This window comes from Protopterus annectens, chromosome 5.part1 (genome assembly GCF_019279795.1).
Source record: "Protopterus annectens isolate FY-2018-M chromosome 5.part1, PAN1.0, whole genome shotgun sequence".
In the NCBI taxonomy this organism is placed as follows: domain Eukaryota; kingdom Metazoa; phylum Chordata; order Ceratodontiformes; family Protopteridae; genus Protopterus; species Protopterus annectens.
In genome coordinates this window covers 575,782,723-575,797,775 of record NC_056736.1, presented here as the reverse complement: position 1 = coordinate 575,797,775, position 15,053 = coordinate 575,782,723, and the positions used below count along the sequence as shown (strand labels likewise).

At 42.6% G+C, this 15,053-nt stretch overlaps 1 protein-coding gene across 2 annotated transcripts in view; it reads left to right on the top strand.

Moving 5' to 3' along the window:
- The window catches only part of ZMYM2 (zinc finger MYM-type containing 2), a 2,217,537-nt gene that overhangs the window by 655,653 nt on the left and 1,546,831 nt on the right, over positions 1 to 15,053 (top strand). For both annotated transcript variants that reach the window (XM_044073197.1, XM_044073196.1), the window contains exon 4: positions 10,441 to 10,606. In XM_044073197.1, the coding sequence (XP_043929132.1) occupies positions 10,441 to 10,606 (166 nt within the window). The remainder of the gene's footprint in view (positions 1 to 10,440; positions 10,607 to 15,053) is intronic.

Sequence of the window (15,053 nt, the reverse complement as noted above, 5' to 3'; positions counted from 1 at the left end):
CTGAGGCCATCCAGGGTTCATAGTAGCTGGGGACTGTAACCCATCCATGATGAATAATGACACGGATATCATCAGATAGAGTTATGTACTCATTCATGTATTCATCACATTACTACCCTCCTCCCCCCTTCCTTCTGAGGACTTGGTAAATCTGGAGGGATGTTTCTTCTTGGAGATAGTCTCCTGGGCAGTCCATGCTTCCTTTTTTCTTTATCCAGCAAACTCTTTCTGAGGGTTACAGGTCAGTGGGGGATTATGGAAAGGGGAGGAGCTTGAGCTCATGATCTGTCCATCGTTTACCAGCTAGGATCCAAGATAACACTGGATAACGCAGATTCCAAGTTATGGTAAGTACATAACTCTTTTTTTTTGTATCACACGTGTATTTTCTATTCTTTCTCATGTGTACATCCATGAGAAAGAAACAAAGCTTTATAATAGCGTACATAAACAACATTTAGAAACAGTTTGTGCATAGCTTGCATAAGTATATAGAGTTCTGAATATTCATTAGGCATGGACACAGGCTTGTATAGAGGAAAGAGAGAGGGAGATAAAACTGCCAAAGATACTGTGATAAACCAAAATGCTGCCAGCCTTGCTAGCTGGAATTTTGTAAATAATTGTCATTTGTGAATATTAATGTGATCCGTAGGCTTGTCTTACAAATGTGTATATTAAACGACTGGTGCAGAAGTGTGTGTTGGACTGTATGTTACGTACTGAGTTTCAAGAATGTAACCACTGTGTACCCTGCTGGAAAAGAGCAGAAATTTATATAAAGTATGTACCTGTGCAGATGTGTTTTAATGGTAAAAGCTGGAACATTTAGAGCTAACTTGCAAAACCTCCTGAAATTAAGTGGAATTTGTTTTACAATTCTGTTATCTCTGTTTCAGCTTGGTGCAGAGATATTGTCTAGAGTTGGAGGTTTTCCTATTGTCTTGAAACAAATAATTACTAGGTTTCAAATGTAAAAGTGTTTTAACTGCTTTACGACTTCCAGTTCTAGGCAGACATCTGAGAGATGTGTATCTCTGACACAGAGGTGCGAAATTCGAAGTTTCTGTTAGCCTGGGAACTGAAGGCAGGTGACGGAGAGTGATGTCATCCCAGCTAACACAGCAGTAATGTGCATTATTAATTTAAGAATTCTCTGAGACTGTGCATTTTGTTTCTTGTCTAGAATCTAGAAACATCCATTCAGCACTTCTCATTTGCATTTGCCTTGCTCTGTAAGGAAGTTATTCAGGGCATAGTATCTCTTAGCTATAGACAGGAATATAGTAAAGATTAGTGTAGATGTTTTCTGTATTTATTTGAGACTGTCATGCAGTGTTTTAAAATATTTCCTGTGATTCTGAAGTCTGTAGTTACTGTATTGATTATTGTTTTGTTCTTTTATATATTATTAATTATACAATGACCCCCCCCCCCCATTAATATTCCAAAACGTACATGCTGATTGGCCAACTTGCCCATTGTAAATCCCACAATATACCAACGGAAAAAGGTCCAGTCGCCTGGACTTTTTTCCATTGGTATAAAGTGCTCAAAACTTTTTTTTTACAAATAAAAAAAAAAAGAAATGAAAAGAAAACGGAGCAATGGAGGCTTTCTTTTCTTCCGTTTCAAAGCATTGATGTACTGGGTATACGTGGGACGCAAGTCCCATACGCATGCTCAGTAACTCAAAACAAGGAAGCAGTGTACCACAGCCAGTGGAAGAAAAGTAATGCGCCATTATAGAAAGACATTATTTAAGAAAAATAAGTATTTTTTTCTAAAATAATGTCATTGTATAATAGCAATAACGGACTCCGTGGTTGTCGTATATTGAAATTTACCCACTGTTGGCTTTATTTAATCACTCGAGCTTCGTCCTCATGATTAAACCACACCAACCATGGGTAAATCTTCAATATACCACACCATGTCGTCTGTTATTGCTTAAATATATTTAAACCTTTTAATTGTGGCTGGTTTGTTTAGAGATATTCAAGCTCTGCATTTGGATAATAGTAACATTACACAGTAAGATTGGTCACCCTTTGGGAAGGGCCTTAAAGTAGCTGATAAGGGGATGTTCTTCGTGTTTCACTTCTGCAGTCATTACATTTGGGTTATGTGCTTGCAGGTAGCCCTCAGTCGGCCTGATTAACAAAGTCTTGGGTCCTGCGTCGGTTGCTGTTCCTTCTTCCATGACATCAGTGGTATAAAACATTGCATCTGACGCCATTACATCATTCTTTCTTGCAGTGCGGTGCCCGAAGCAGAAGCAGTTCGCAAGTGCCGGTCGGCCGACTCCTGAAATTTTCGTTGCTGAATTTCAGAACAGAAGTCTTCAACTAAAGTTAAGTACCTCGTTGGGAAAACTTTTTTTCTTGCTCCTTACCGATGTCAGTAAAAGTTAATAATTACATTACTCGTGGAAAGCTAATACCTCATAAAGATTTTCATTCGTACTGTATTCCTTGCCTAGTCCCTGACCATGACATACCTTGCTGTCGGTTTTGTGCTCTATTTAATCAGCGCACTATTCGTCGTCAGTACATTTTCGCCTCTAAATGTTTTGGTTCTCTGTTTAATTGTCCAGAAATGTCGTCGGTTAGCCATCCGACTACCAGGTATCCGAAAAACGCAAAGATAAAGACAGAGACAGGCCGCCGAATTCCAAAACTGCCGACAGCGCTTTTCCTAAGCCAGTCGCCAGTTCGCTGGTACTCAGTGAGGTGCTTTTGCAGCCCCTGATTCCCACTACTTCTGATTCGCAGGCCTCTACTGAGACCCATTCGGAGTCCGGTATGCCGCGAGAGGCTTCAACTGTGGAACCCACGGATGTCTCTACCTTGGATGGGTCCGGAGTCGCTGTGCAGGCACTGGCTTCTGAGGGTGTATTCAGGCCTACGGACTTGCATATTAAATCGACGCCTCCTTCTTCTCTTGGGCCTAAATCTCAAACCATGCCTAAAAAAAAAAAAAAAAAAAGATGTCCAGGCCACATGCTCAGGCCTTCATGCCTAAAAAACAAATGTTAAGAATGGCTGAAGATCTAATAACTCTTATCAGGGGTAGCCAACCCCCCCTTTCTAAGAGGCCTAGGACTGAAGTGATTTATGAATCTTCTGACCAGGATTCTGTTTTTCTGATTCTTCTGATGATCTGGATTTGCCCATATTTACTTATGAGGATTTTGATGCAGAGGACTCCCATTCCCTCTGTTTCACCTCCAGAAGATTTTTCTTTTGGGGAAACCTTACATACTTTAAGGGAGCATTTCCACTGGGAAAGCCAAGCTTTTTCTGATGCAAAAAAGAGGCTTAGGGATTTCTTACGCCTACCTCAGCATAGGCCTTCACCTATTCCTCCTGTACTAGACATTGTTGATGCTTTTTCGGAATCTAGTTCGGCCCCTGATTCCTTGCCTCCTGCTCCCAGAAAACCAGACAGATACTACAGGGTCCCTGAGTCACACAAGTTCCTTTTCAAAAATCCTATTGCGGATCCAGAGACTCTTTCACAGGGGCCAAAGGGCATTAAGGCTTTTACTGCTAAAAATCCTACCCCTTCTGATAGAGACTCCAGGGCGCTGAATAGATGGGGTAAGAAAGTCTACACTTCTGCAACCTTGGCATTAGGGCTTTAAATTGCCAGTTTCATATGTTAAAGTATCAGCAACATGTTATTGGATTGCTTAAACAGAAGATAATGATTCCTGACTGTGTGGAAAGTAAAGAATTACAGGATTTAATGCATTCTGCTGAACAAGTTGGAAAACATACTTTGCAATGTGGTTTTGATTCATTAGAGGCCTCTTGCAGGGCTGCTGTTACTGGGTCTGTGCTCAGAAGGCATGCTTGGCTTAAGGAACAATCTTTGCCTGATCATGTTAAAGCTAAATTGTTGGATGCTCCCTTAAATCAGGACCGTCTGTTTGGCAACAAGGCTGAGGAAGTTCTTAAAAAGATGGAAGATAAAGCTAAATCTATGCAAACTGTTAAAGATTTCGTACAAGTTTAGCCTTCTAGATTTAGTAGGCACTAGCCCGCTAAGAACTGGTCCTTTCCAGCCCCTTCCAGGTATTCTCAAGCCAAACCCAGACACAACAAAAACCCCAGGTTTCAGTCCCATGGGACACACAGGACTAAGCAGTGGGGGGCCTCCACTTCCAAATCTGGGAGTAATAGACCCCCCCCCCCATGGTAAACTGTCTCAATGATTTCCTTTTAAAATTTCCAAGCACTGATCAATTGATTGCCCCTTTGGGGGAAAAAGATTGCTCTTCATGCAAAGAACTGGGAACTCATTACCCAGGACAAATGGGTTTTAAATATATTGTCCCAGGGATACAGATTTCACTTCCACACATTGCCAACATCAAGCGGGTGGCCGGACCTACCCCCAAATCAGTGGGCAGAGGCCCAAAAACAAGTACTGTCTCTCAAGCATGGGGGCTATTCAACTGGTACCAAAAGAGGAAAAGGGACTAGGTTTCTACTCGAGACATTTCCTGGTACCCAGAAAATACAATTCATGGCGTCCTATCCTGGACCTGTCTATTCTAAACACCTTTTTTGGAGATTCCAAAATTCAAGATGCTGACTCTTCAATTACTTCCTATGCTAGGCAAAGATGCCTGGTTGGCAACACTAGATTTAAAAGAAGCATACCTGTACATCCCAATCAGGGAATCCTGCAGAAGATACCTACGGTTCAAAGCAGGCTACACTCACTATCAGTTCTCTGCACTGCCCTTTGGCTTATCTACTGCGCCCAGGTTATTCACAAAGTGCCTAGCTCCAGTTATTGCATTTTGCAGGCAAAAAAATATTCAAATATACCCATACCTGGATGATTGTCTAATTCAGGCAGAAAGCCAGGACATACTTTTTAATCATCTGGCCTTTGTACAAAGGGTAATAACTTGGCTGGGGTACATCATAAACGAAAAGAAATCACACCTGGTACCCTGTCACAAATTATATTCCTGGGAGCAAGTCTGAATACAACTTCCCAGATGGCCTACCTCACGCCAGAGAAACTAATTCATTTGACAACCTACTTCAAACAAGTGGCCACAAAAACCCTGCTATCTGCAAGACAAGTACTGCAAGCCTTGGGGGTTCATGGCCTCCTGCATTATTCTAATTCCGTATGCAAGACTGCATATGAGGAAACTACTGTGGTATCTAAAAAGCCTATGATGTCAGCATTCTCAGGATCTAGAAGCAATGATTTCTATCATACCTTGCCTATGCCTAGAGTTTCTTTGGTGGGCAGAGGCCTGCTACCAAAACAAGGGACTACCTTTCACACCACCCCCTGCCAGCCAAACCCTAACAACAGACTCATACTATGCATGGGGGTCTCACCTGGCACGGAAGTGCATTCAGGGCAAATGGAACCCAAGTCAAATGCACCTGCATATCAATCAAAAAGAAATGTTAGCTGTACAGAATGCTGTGACAACCTTCAAGGACCACATTCTTCCATGCAACTAATGGTAAAGACTGACAACACCACTATGGTGCATAAACAAGCAGGGGGGGGTACACATTCTTACCCCCTCTGCAGACTAGCCATAGCATTGTGGAACACAGCCGTGAGCTACCAAGTGCACCTACAAGCTCAATTCCTGCCAGGAAAATTAAATACACTGGCAGACGGACTAAGCAGAAACCTCATGGACCCACACGAGTGGAAACTGGAACCAAGGATTTTCAACATGTTGACAAGCAAATGGGGGAGCCCAGATATAGACCTGTTTGCCTCTCCCCAGAACTACCAATTGGACAAATTTTGCACAAGGACACCCGACAAACAAGCCTGTAAAGTGAATGTTCTGTCCTTCAGCTGGAAAAACCTGTCAGTCTGTGCCTTCCCCCCTCTGCCTCTGCTCTTCAAAGTACCACTAAAAATCAAACAGGACAAACCAAGGATGATTTTGATTGCTCCAGACTGGCCACGCCAACACTGGTACCCCCTCCTGTACAGTGTGTCACGGTTATCCCCATGGCACCTGCCTCAGACTCCTTCCCTGTTGTCTCAGCAGGAGAACCAGATTCTGCACCCTCAGCTTCTAACACTGAACCTAGCAGCCTGGCTAATTACCTAATCTCTCCTGTACCATCCCTCAGTAAACCTGTGATGGATATGATTTTAGAGGCAAGAAGGCCTAGTACTAGAAAATCTTATGCTGAAAAATGGAAAAGATTCTGTGCCTGGAACCAATCTCAAGGGATGAGCACAGCAGCGCCCAATTTACCTCAGATTTTGCAATACTTAACTGAGATGCTTCACAATGGCCTGTCTTTTTCCTCCATCAAAATTCACGCCTCAGCCATTTCAGCACATTATAACACAGAACCTCCCCTCTTCTCTCATCCACTGCTCAAGCAGTTCCTCAGAGGGGCAAAACATTTGAGACTGCCCAGGAGAGCTCCAACCCCAGCCTGGGACCTTACCTTTGTTTTGGAGAAGTTCACTCTACCTCCTTTCGAGCAAGCTGCTACTGCAGACTTAAAATATCTTTCTTGGAAAACAGCTTCCCTTTTAGCAATCACTTTAGCAAGAAGGGTATCTGAATTATGGGCCCTTATGGCAGTGGAGCCTTTCATCATCTTTCATGCGGACAGGGTGTCCCTCAGAACCAGTCCATCCTTCATGCCCAAGGTGGGTATCCAGTGTGGCTCTTAATCAGTCCATTCATTTACCAACCTTTTTTCCCAATCCACAGAACAAACGGGAAGCGGATACTGCATTCTTTCGATGTGCACAGACAACTCAGATTCTACTTGGACAGGACTAAACCTCAAAGGAAATCTGAACACCGCTGGTGGCATTTGCTGCAGCAGGGGCAGAGGTTAGGGCTATTTCAAAGCAAGCCATTTCTAAATGGATAGGCCATTGCATTCATTTCTGCTATAAGCACCATGAAAAACCTGTCCCACAGGGGATCAGACCTCACTCCACCAGGGCCGCATCTACCTCTACAGCCTTTCTCAGAGGAGTCCCTACCAGGGTCATCCCAGAAGCTGCTACCTGCAGTTCTGTAATACTTTCACCAAGCATTATCATTTGCCAATTTTCTCTAAATCCATAGCTGGCTTTGCCACTGCAGTCTTGCAGGGCCTTATAGCTGGTCCTAATGCTATCTAATTTCCTCCTCCCAACCATAGCTTTGGGAATCTACCCAAGTGTAATGGCTGCAACAGTGAAACACGAAGAACATAGTACAGTTGTGTACACTTACCATAAATGTAGACGTTCGAGTCTATTCACTGTTGCAGTGCTGGTTACCCTCCCTCCAGCCACCTATCTTCTTTTGGCTATACCTCTACTTTCCTTTACTAGGCTTAAAAGCTTTTTGGTGTATTTGCTTTTTTGTTGGAGGTATATCATTGTATTTTTATAGTTAATTGCTTCCCATTAGGGGGGCACCTGACATCTGGGGCAAGAAAAACTGATGTAATGGCATCTGCTGCATGTTTTATACCCCTGACAACCTGATGTCATTAAAGAAGGGACAGCAACCGACGCATAACCCAAGACTTAATCAGGCCGACTGAGGACTACCTGCAAGCAGATAACCCAAATGTAATGATTGCAACAGTGAATACACTCGAACATCTGCATTTATGGTAAGTGTACACAGCTGTACTTTCGGGTGGCAGTGCTGACTACCTTTTGTTCTGGACAGAAGGGAGCAGAGCTAGAAAACCTGTGCTAGCCTTTCCCAGGTGTGTGCTTGTGTATAAATCAAATCTCAGTTTTTGTGTATGTGTGTGCTGCTTGGGCTGGGACACGAAGTATTGGTTGGAAAGAGAGGGTGCTGGGAGGACTTGGCTTGGAAACCTGGCTAAGGACTCCACTCTATAGCTGTCAGTGGGGAGTCTTATTGGGGATCTGGAGAAAGAGGGAGAAACCAGCCCCAGACTGACTGTGATCTCCGTTTGCTGTTAAGGGAAATTGTACCTTACTGTGTTTACTTGTTATCCTCCCAACGTGCACATCCCTCACCGGTGCTAGTGGTGAGGATTGAGGCTCCTTGATTACTGGGCTCGTGCAAGAGTCACATTTCTTGTAATCAAAATAATGAAAAGAAGAGGCAGCTTAACTTTGGAATTATTAGAAAGGGGGAAAGTGGTCGATACTAAAAAAAAAAAAAATAAAGAAGTAAGGTACATTAGAGCAAGTATGAAAATGTCATTACCTTTAAGACTGAAAAGTGTAAAGTAATTAGAAACGTGAGAAAGGTTGAGGTTACTTGGACTATTGTAAGGATTATGAGAGTGGTGAAACTGACTGGGGGACAGTGAGATAGTGGTTGAACTAATTAGAAGGAAGAGATGGAATCTTTTCACTTAGAGCCTCCAGTTGATGTAATGTATGCAAGCAGTTAATCCTTGTGATTTAGTCATTAATATAGCCAAATGTGACAGAGTAATGCAGGCAAGGATACCAAGAAGAAAAAAAATATATACAGCAGGGCAGTATAGGCACGATTGCCTTTGTTTTGATGGACAGTGGACTAGATAAGAAATCAATGCTAAAAGATTAAAAAAAAGTGTAATATTTCAGTTTGTATATGCAGTTGTGTTAGCACAGTGCTGGCTCAGATGCTAACATCTCTTGAACAGTGCACTTACAGAAGAAACTCATTTGAACAGCACTGCATTTTTGAGATTGAGCTGACCTACATGACATTGTTTGCCTGAGAGACTAGTTTACTGAATTGACTAGTGATGAGATCCCTTTAACAGCACAGACTTCCCTTTTTAAGCTCACTAAAGCTATGTCGACATGCAGTCCTCAGAGAACATGACTGCAAAGATCCCTGACGAGTCCTTGGGGACAGGTAAGTCAGTTGATCCCTATGCCTTTAAGGTAGGAATGCATGCTGAGTGTAGCTGTGATCGAATAGATGTCATTGTCAATGTAGCAGGTAGTAGCAGTAGGAGTGCAAGGAGCAGGGATAGTTGTGTGCAGGTGCAATGACTGGCTGTGAATCTAACATTTGAGAGGTCAGCTACCCATGGCATCCATCACTTCTGGTGTCTAAAACTTCCCCACTTCATGCTCTTACATATTGCCTTTCCCTTCAACTAAAGGTTTTTATTGCCAGTGGGCATATACCAGGGATCCTCCATGATTGTTCCATTTTCAGTGGCAGCAAGCACTGGTGTCATGCATTCTTCCATAAATGCCTACTTAATACGTCATGCCACCAATTTACATCTCCTAGCCACAGGTAATAGAAGGGGTTCTGACCTGTGCTATCATGTCACCCAAAGAGTGTCTGTGTGTGTGGGGTGGGGAAGGACTTGCTTTGCCCCCTTTCCTAACAGTTCTCCAACTTCCTGAGTCTGTTTCCAAGCCCAGGTCTCCTGCAGTGAGGTCAAGCTCCTCGTCTCTGCACCAGTGGGCTGGCTGCCTTTATACACTTTAAGATGCGTTTTATTCCTTTTGTCTAACACTTTTGGTAGAATGCTTTACAGGGTCTTCCAGACATCAGCTTTATGATGCTTTGCTGGTCTGTTCCCTCATGGTACTTCTTTGCCAGTTTTGCAGTAAATCAGTTTTATGGTATTTTTGACTTTTTTTTTTTTTTTGTGGTGCATGCTGTGTACAATTCTGTTTTGTCACACTGCAGTTATCCTAACATATTGCTACAGTTCTTCACCATATCAGTCAGCATCGATTTCTTTATTTTGCCCTAAGACTTGGAGTGGTCATATTGCATTGCTTCTGTATAGTGCCTTCCCCCCCTTTGTTTACCAAAAAAGAGCAGTTACTCATCCATTCTTGACTACAGCCTACTTCCCTGTAGTTGGTGCTTGTTTACACAGCTAAGCTTTTTAGCACTCCTGCTGAGAAGTAAGAAGTGGAAGGATTGTGTCCTGTCTTAGCCATATTTCTTCTGCCTTCACCAGTAACTTTCCTTTTTCCAGGATTACTGTATGCATGCTATCCAATTTACGACCATAAATTGATGTTTATTATAGTTTTAGAAATTCCATTAACTGTATACAGAGAGGTGAGACTGTAGCACTTCAATTTCTGCTTCAAATGTAGGCAAGCAAGAAGTGGGCCACTACATTGAATTAACACAACATAACCACTCTGTCCCAGAACAAAATTAACTAGTAAAAACTATGTATTTTAGAGTTAGAAAATGTACTTGCATGATCAAATGTAATTACAGGAGGAAAATGGCGAAAAACTTTTCTTTACTGCTGTGCTGTTGATTGTGGTGAAATTTATGTAACTGCTGCTAATACTCATTTGCACAGGTTATAGGTGACTGAAACCTTGGGACAGAATGGTAGTTTGACATGGAGCCGAGTTGTCCAGTGAATGAACCACTTATGCTTAGTGTTTCAGTAGTACTAAGTTCTGTGCAATTTGTTTATTCTTTGTTTTTCCCTCCTCTTTCTTCAGAGATATAACTACAATGAAAGGCACAATTGTTGCACAAGTTGATTCAAGTGAGTCATTTCAAGAGTTCTGCAGTACAGCATGCTTGTCGCAATATGAGGATAAACAGAATGCATCTAAAGGGACTCCAGCTAAATCCAGATGTACAGTATGTGGCAAGTTAACAGAGGTGAGTTAATTTTTGAAGTATTTGGTTAAAGTATGTAGCACAAAAGTTAATTCATCATTGTCATTTTTTCTGTGAAACTTTTTTTGTCCCCCCAAAGTTTTGTTTTGTTTATCATAGCTAGCTGGTTAATTTTAAGTGAACTGGTACTTGAACCCTTTTCAGGCAAAACCCCAGATGCTTGACATTTAACACAAAACAAACTGCCAAGCTGATATGACAAAGTGCCAAGGTGAAATTTACAAGTGGAAATACTTAACTGCAAGAATTAGATGGTACCCTTATTGAGCAACTTTCTAGGCTGTGACTCGCAGCTCGGAAAATAGGGAGCACATATTCAAGTGTGCAGTACAGTGTGGTAGACTGTCCTCCAGTGTGGCAGTGTTGAAGTCCATAGTCAGAAGGCATGGTTGAGGATCTGATCACTGCTGGATAGCATCAAGGGTTAAGCGCTCAGTGTTTTCACCGAGTCTGCCCTTCCATTCAAAAAAATCTGTACGACAAGAGGAATACAAAAGAGATGGTAAAACAGGTATTTCACGAACTAATAATTGGTCGTAACCCAAACTGTGTCTTGAACACACTGGCCGTTTTACCAGTGCCAGGCAAGAGATTAGCAAACTAGAAAAATAGGGCATTTGAAAAGTAGAAATGGCAGAGCAAGAATAAGTTGGGAAGGGCTTCCTAAAATAGTCTGACAATTCCCTTCAGCTAGTCAAGACTTGTCCAGTAACCAACCCCCTGTTTCCATTACTCCCCACCTCACTGCCTCCATCTCATTTGTAGTTTGCCTAAGTGTCTTTGCAGACAAGTGTTAAAATTACTTTATACAGTTGGGTCTAGAAGTCCCATCTATTCAGGGCACAGGATCAAGTTTTGAGCCCGGGGCTTTTCCGCATTCATGAGGATTCCTCCTCATCTGACAAACCAAATAGGATTAGCCATTCTCCTCCTCGGCCAGCTATAAGAGGAAGGCGCCATTGAGGCAGTTCCTTTTGGGGAAGAGGGTTTAGGATTCTGTTTGACTGTTGTTAGTACCAGTAACTCCACCGGCTTCTAAACGTTCTTATAGTTAGTGTGCAGACCATGTAGCTTCTCCTTTCACTGGTGAAGCCCCAAGGAGTTTGCTGTCGTTCTACATCTCAGAAATGCTTATGTACACATTGTTTTGCCGTGACCTCTAGAAATTCTTCAGGTTGAAGATGAGGGACCACAGTTGTCATTTACATCCTTGCCTTCTGGGTTAATGCTACTTCCATGTTTACAGAGGGACTGACTGTGAAATCCTGAAGTTAGAATAGCCAGACTATGTTAGGATCTTAGAATGTCTTTGTTAGGTTTGAAGACCTTGGAGATGGTGAGTAGGTTTAATAACCTCTCTTCCCAATATTGGTTGCTGCCCCAAGCCTCTGGAAGCTACTTTGCTGTCTACCAACAGTACTCTCTTGGGAACCAAAACCACTTTGCTATTAGTCAGTGAAAAATTAATTTTAGTTATTGTAGTTACTATGGTGCTGCTTACTGTGATTGGTTTGAAGTCTTCTTAAGACGCTCAGTCTTGCTGGCTGGATTCTGCTGAAATCAGTCTGGTTATAGTTGCATTTACAGTCTTGTTGCACACAGAAGCTTGCAGAATGTACACTGACAAAAGAATATACTTTGCAGCACCCAACTCAGAGCAGTAACAAATAGCTTTTTATAACAAACTACACATACTAATGTTGCAGCTTTTAGTTATTGTTCTACTTTACTTCTCAGTCAGCATGGATGTTATAACATTTACCTCGGGACAAATGTGTCCCTACCAATACCCCTAACATAACTGGATTAATGCAGATCTTTATGTACAGTTTTTGTCATGCACACACATATACATTTCCTCTTGGTATTCTGTTTTGGAGAATTGCTCATCTTGTAGAAACAATACTGATTGTTGCAGATGCTGACACAAATGCTGACTTAATGATATTATTTTTAACCTTTGTTTAACCATGTCCTGTCACATTTTTGCTGAATTTATAAGAGGCCAGCTTTACTGACCGTGTGAACATCCTGTTTTTGTCTTTAGTATTCTGTTTGGATCTTTGTACAAGAACATCTGTTCTTGTGCAAATGCTGATAAGTGCAGAAAAGCATGTTTTTAAGGAAACACATTGTAACAGTGTATATGATAGAAACATGTTCTGTTGTCCATTCTTTAAAAAAACAGGTTTTACATTTTTGCTCTCACTGACAATGAAATGCATACATCCTGTTTTTAAGTCTGTAAGGAAAGATGTCCATTCAGCAGATTCCTTATTTTCCAAGTCACAGTCATTTAGTATGGATGCTAATAACATATTGCTAAACTCTATTTCTGCATTTAAGCAAGCTTTATCTTATACCTTATTTATGTTGCATATTTGTAGCAAAGTTACTTTCAACCTTAGTATATTGTTGAGTACACACTAACAATCCGTCTTGAGGCCTGTGTTGTGATCAGCACATTTCATGCTCATTGAAGGGGAGGATTCCACCACTTTTCTCATTGTCGGGTAAAGGGAGGGTAGCATCCCCACACTGTTATTGAGAAGGTCGAAGTCGATGTAGTTGAGGTCTTGGACATCTGCCCATGATACTGAGGCGTTGTCCAACCTCATCCTCAAAGACAGGCCTAAGACATCTAAATGGACATTACCTGGTTTGCCTCGCCCCACCCTTTCAGAAACATTAGGATGGTTCAGTGTTTTGTGGATTCTTTGAAGACTAGGCAGCCATCCTGTGTACCATCTTCTCATTTTTTCATGGCAAGCAGTAGTGTTCACATCTGGTATGTAGTGGCCCATTGGTTGGCTTTCACTGTTTTGAACAACAGACTTCTCACAATGCTCTATTTCTAGATAGCACAAACAAATTGGGAGAGCCAGAGGTTGACTTGTTTGCTTCGTAATGAACATGCAGTCAAGATGGTTCTGTTCAGGGCTAGTAACTTCAGAAGCCTGTATGATGCTTCCTCCCTGGATGGGACAGGACTGCTTCTTTAGTTTTTCCCTCAGATACTCCCTTTTCCCCTGGGTGGTGATGAAACCACAGGAAGAGATGCTAAATATTCCCCTCATGACCCACTTTTCAGCCAAGGCAGCATTGACTCCCTTCCTCTGTTTTTGACATGGTAAGAGGAAAACATAAAATGTCCTTCTATTCCTGTTTTGTAGAATTCTTAGTGTAGGATTTTCCACCTCAGGTGACCTGTACATCGGCTCCTACACAAAAGCTTCACCTCAGCTGCTGCGTGGGACATCACACACAGGGCCATAAACCAGGGACCTTAAATGTGACGTCTGCATGCACAGACCTCAGAACTTTTCAGCCGCAGATGACTGACCCATCATGTGCTTTGCTTCTTCACTGCAAGACGTCTAAAACCTAAGTACCCTGTTGAGGTTTTCTTTAATTTCTCCGGCTAAAGCTTGGTTTGTTGTAGCTTAGCCGTTGTCAGCAAAAAAGGGCAAATGCCAATGCTGGTGCCAGAGACCCCATAAAGACATGCACAACCGCTGCATTTTTTTTGCTTAGGCTGGGAGCATGATCACAACGCTTGCTACATCTGCCAATCTTTCATTCCTAAGACCCTTCACGGTCGTCTGGCCACTCTAAATCTCTACCTGGAAAACCACCGCCTTAAAAAATGAGCTCTTAGGATGGATCCCATCTTGGAGGTCTCGACTGAACCTCCGTGAAAGAAGGCCAAGTTTCCTAGGCCCTCTTCCTCTGCTGCTCAGCTACCGATTTAGGAGTTGTGGGACGTCTGACCGGTCGACTTCTATGGTGACCTTTGAGGAAGCCCTTCACAGTTGACGACTAACACATCCCCGGAACCAACCCAGACACTGGTACAGCCGAGGTGAACTGGGAACCAGACACTGCTACTGTTAGCCAGCCATCTGACTCGAGGCCTACTCCTAAGTCTACCCCAGACTAAAAACTAAACATCTGGCTACACCCGCAGCAGGCTTCCCAGATTGACAGTCCTTCACCTCTTCCTTGATGAAGGCCTTTCTGGCCCTTAGGACCTCAGCCTGTTCCCCAGCTACCCTTCCTCTGCTTAGCCTTAGACCTGTTTCTGCCTCTTCTCTTCCGCCACTTATCTCACAAGAGAGGGAAGAAGAGCAAGAGACCTATTATTCACACTTCCTAAATTGATTCCCCGCAAGAGTGTTATTCACCAGATGATGAATCTATTGAGGGAGAGCCCCCCCCAGAGGATATAACCTTTGGTGAAACCATCACCAGAATGAAAGAATATTTTAAATGGGACACCTCACAAATGTCTGACACTCGAGGTATTTTGAGCTTTTACTAGTGGAATCCTCCTCCCTTTTTGCCATTACACCTGTCATCCCTGTCTATTTAGATGCCTTTGCTTCTGTATCAAAGACACCAGATTCTCAGCCACCTGCCCCTAAGAGGC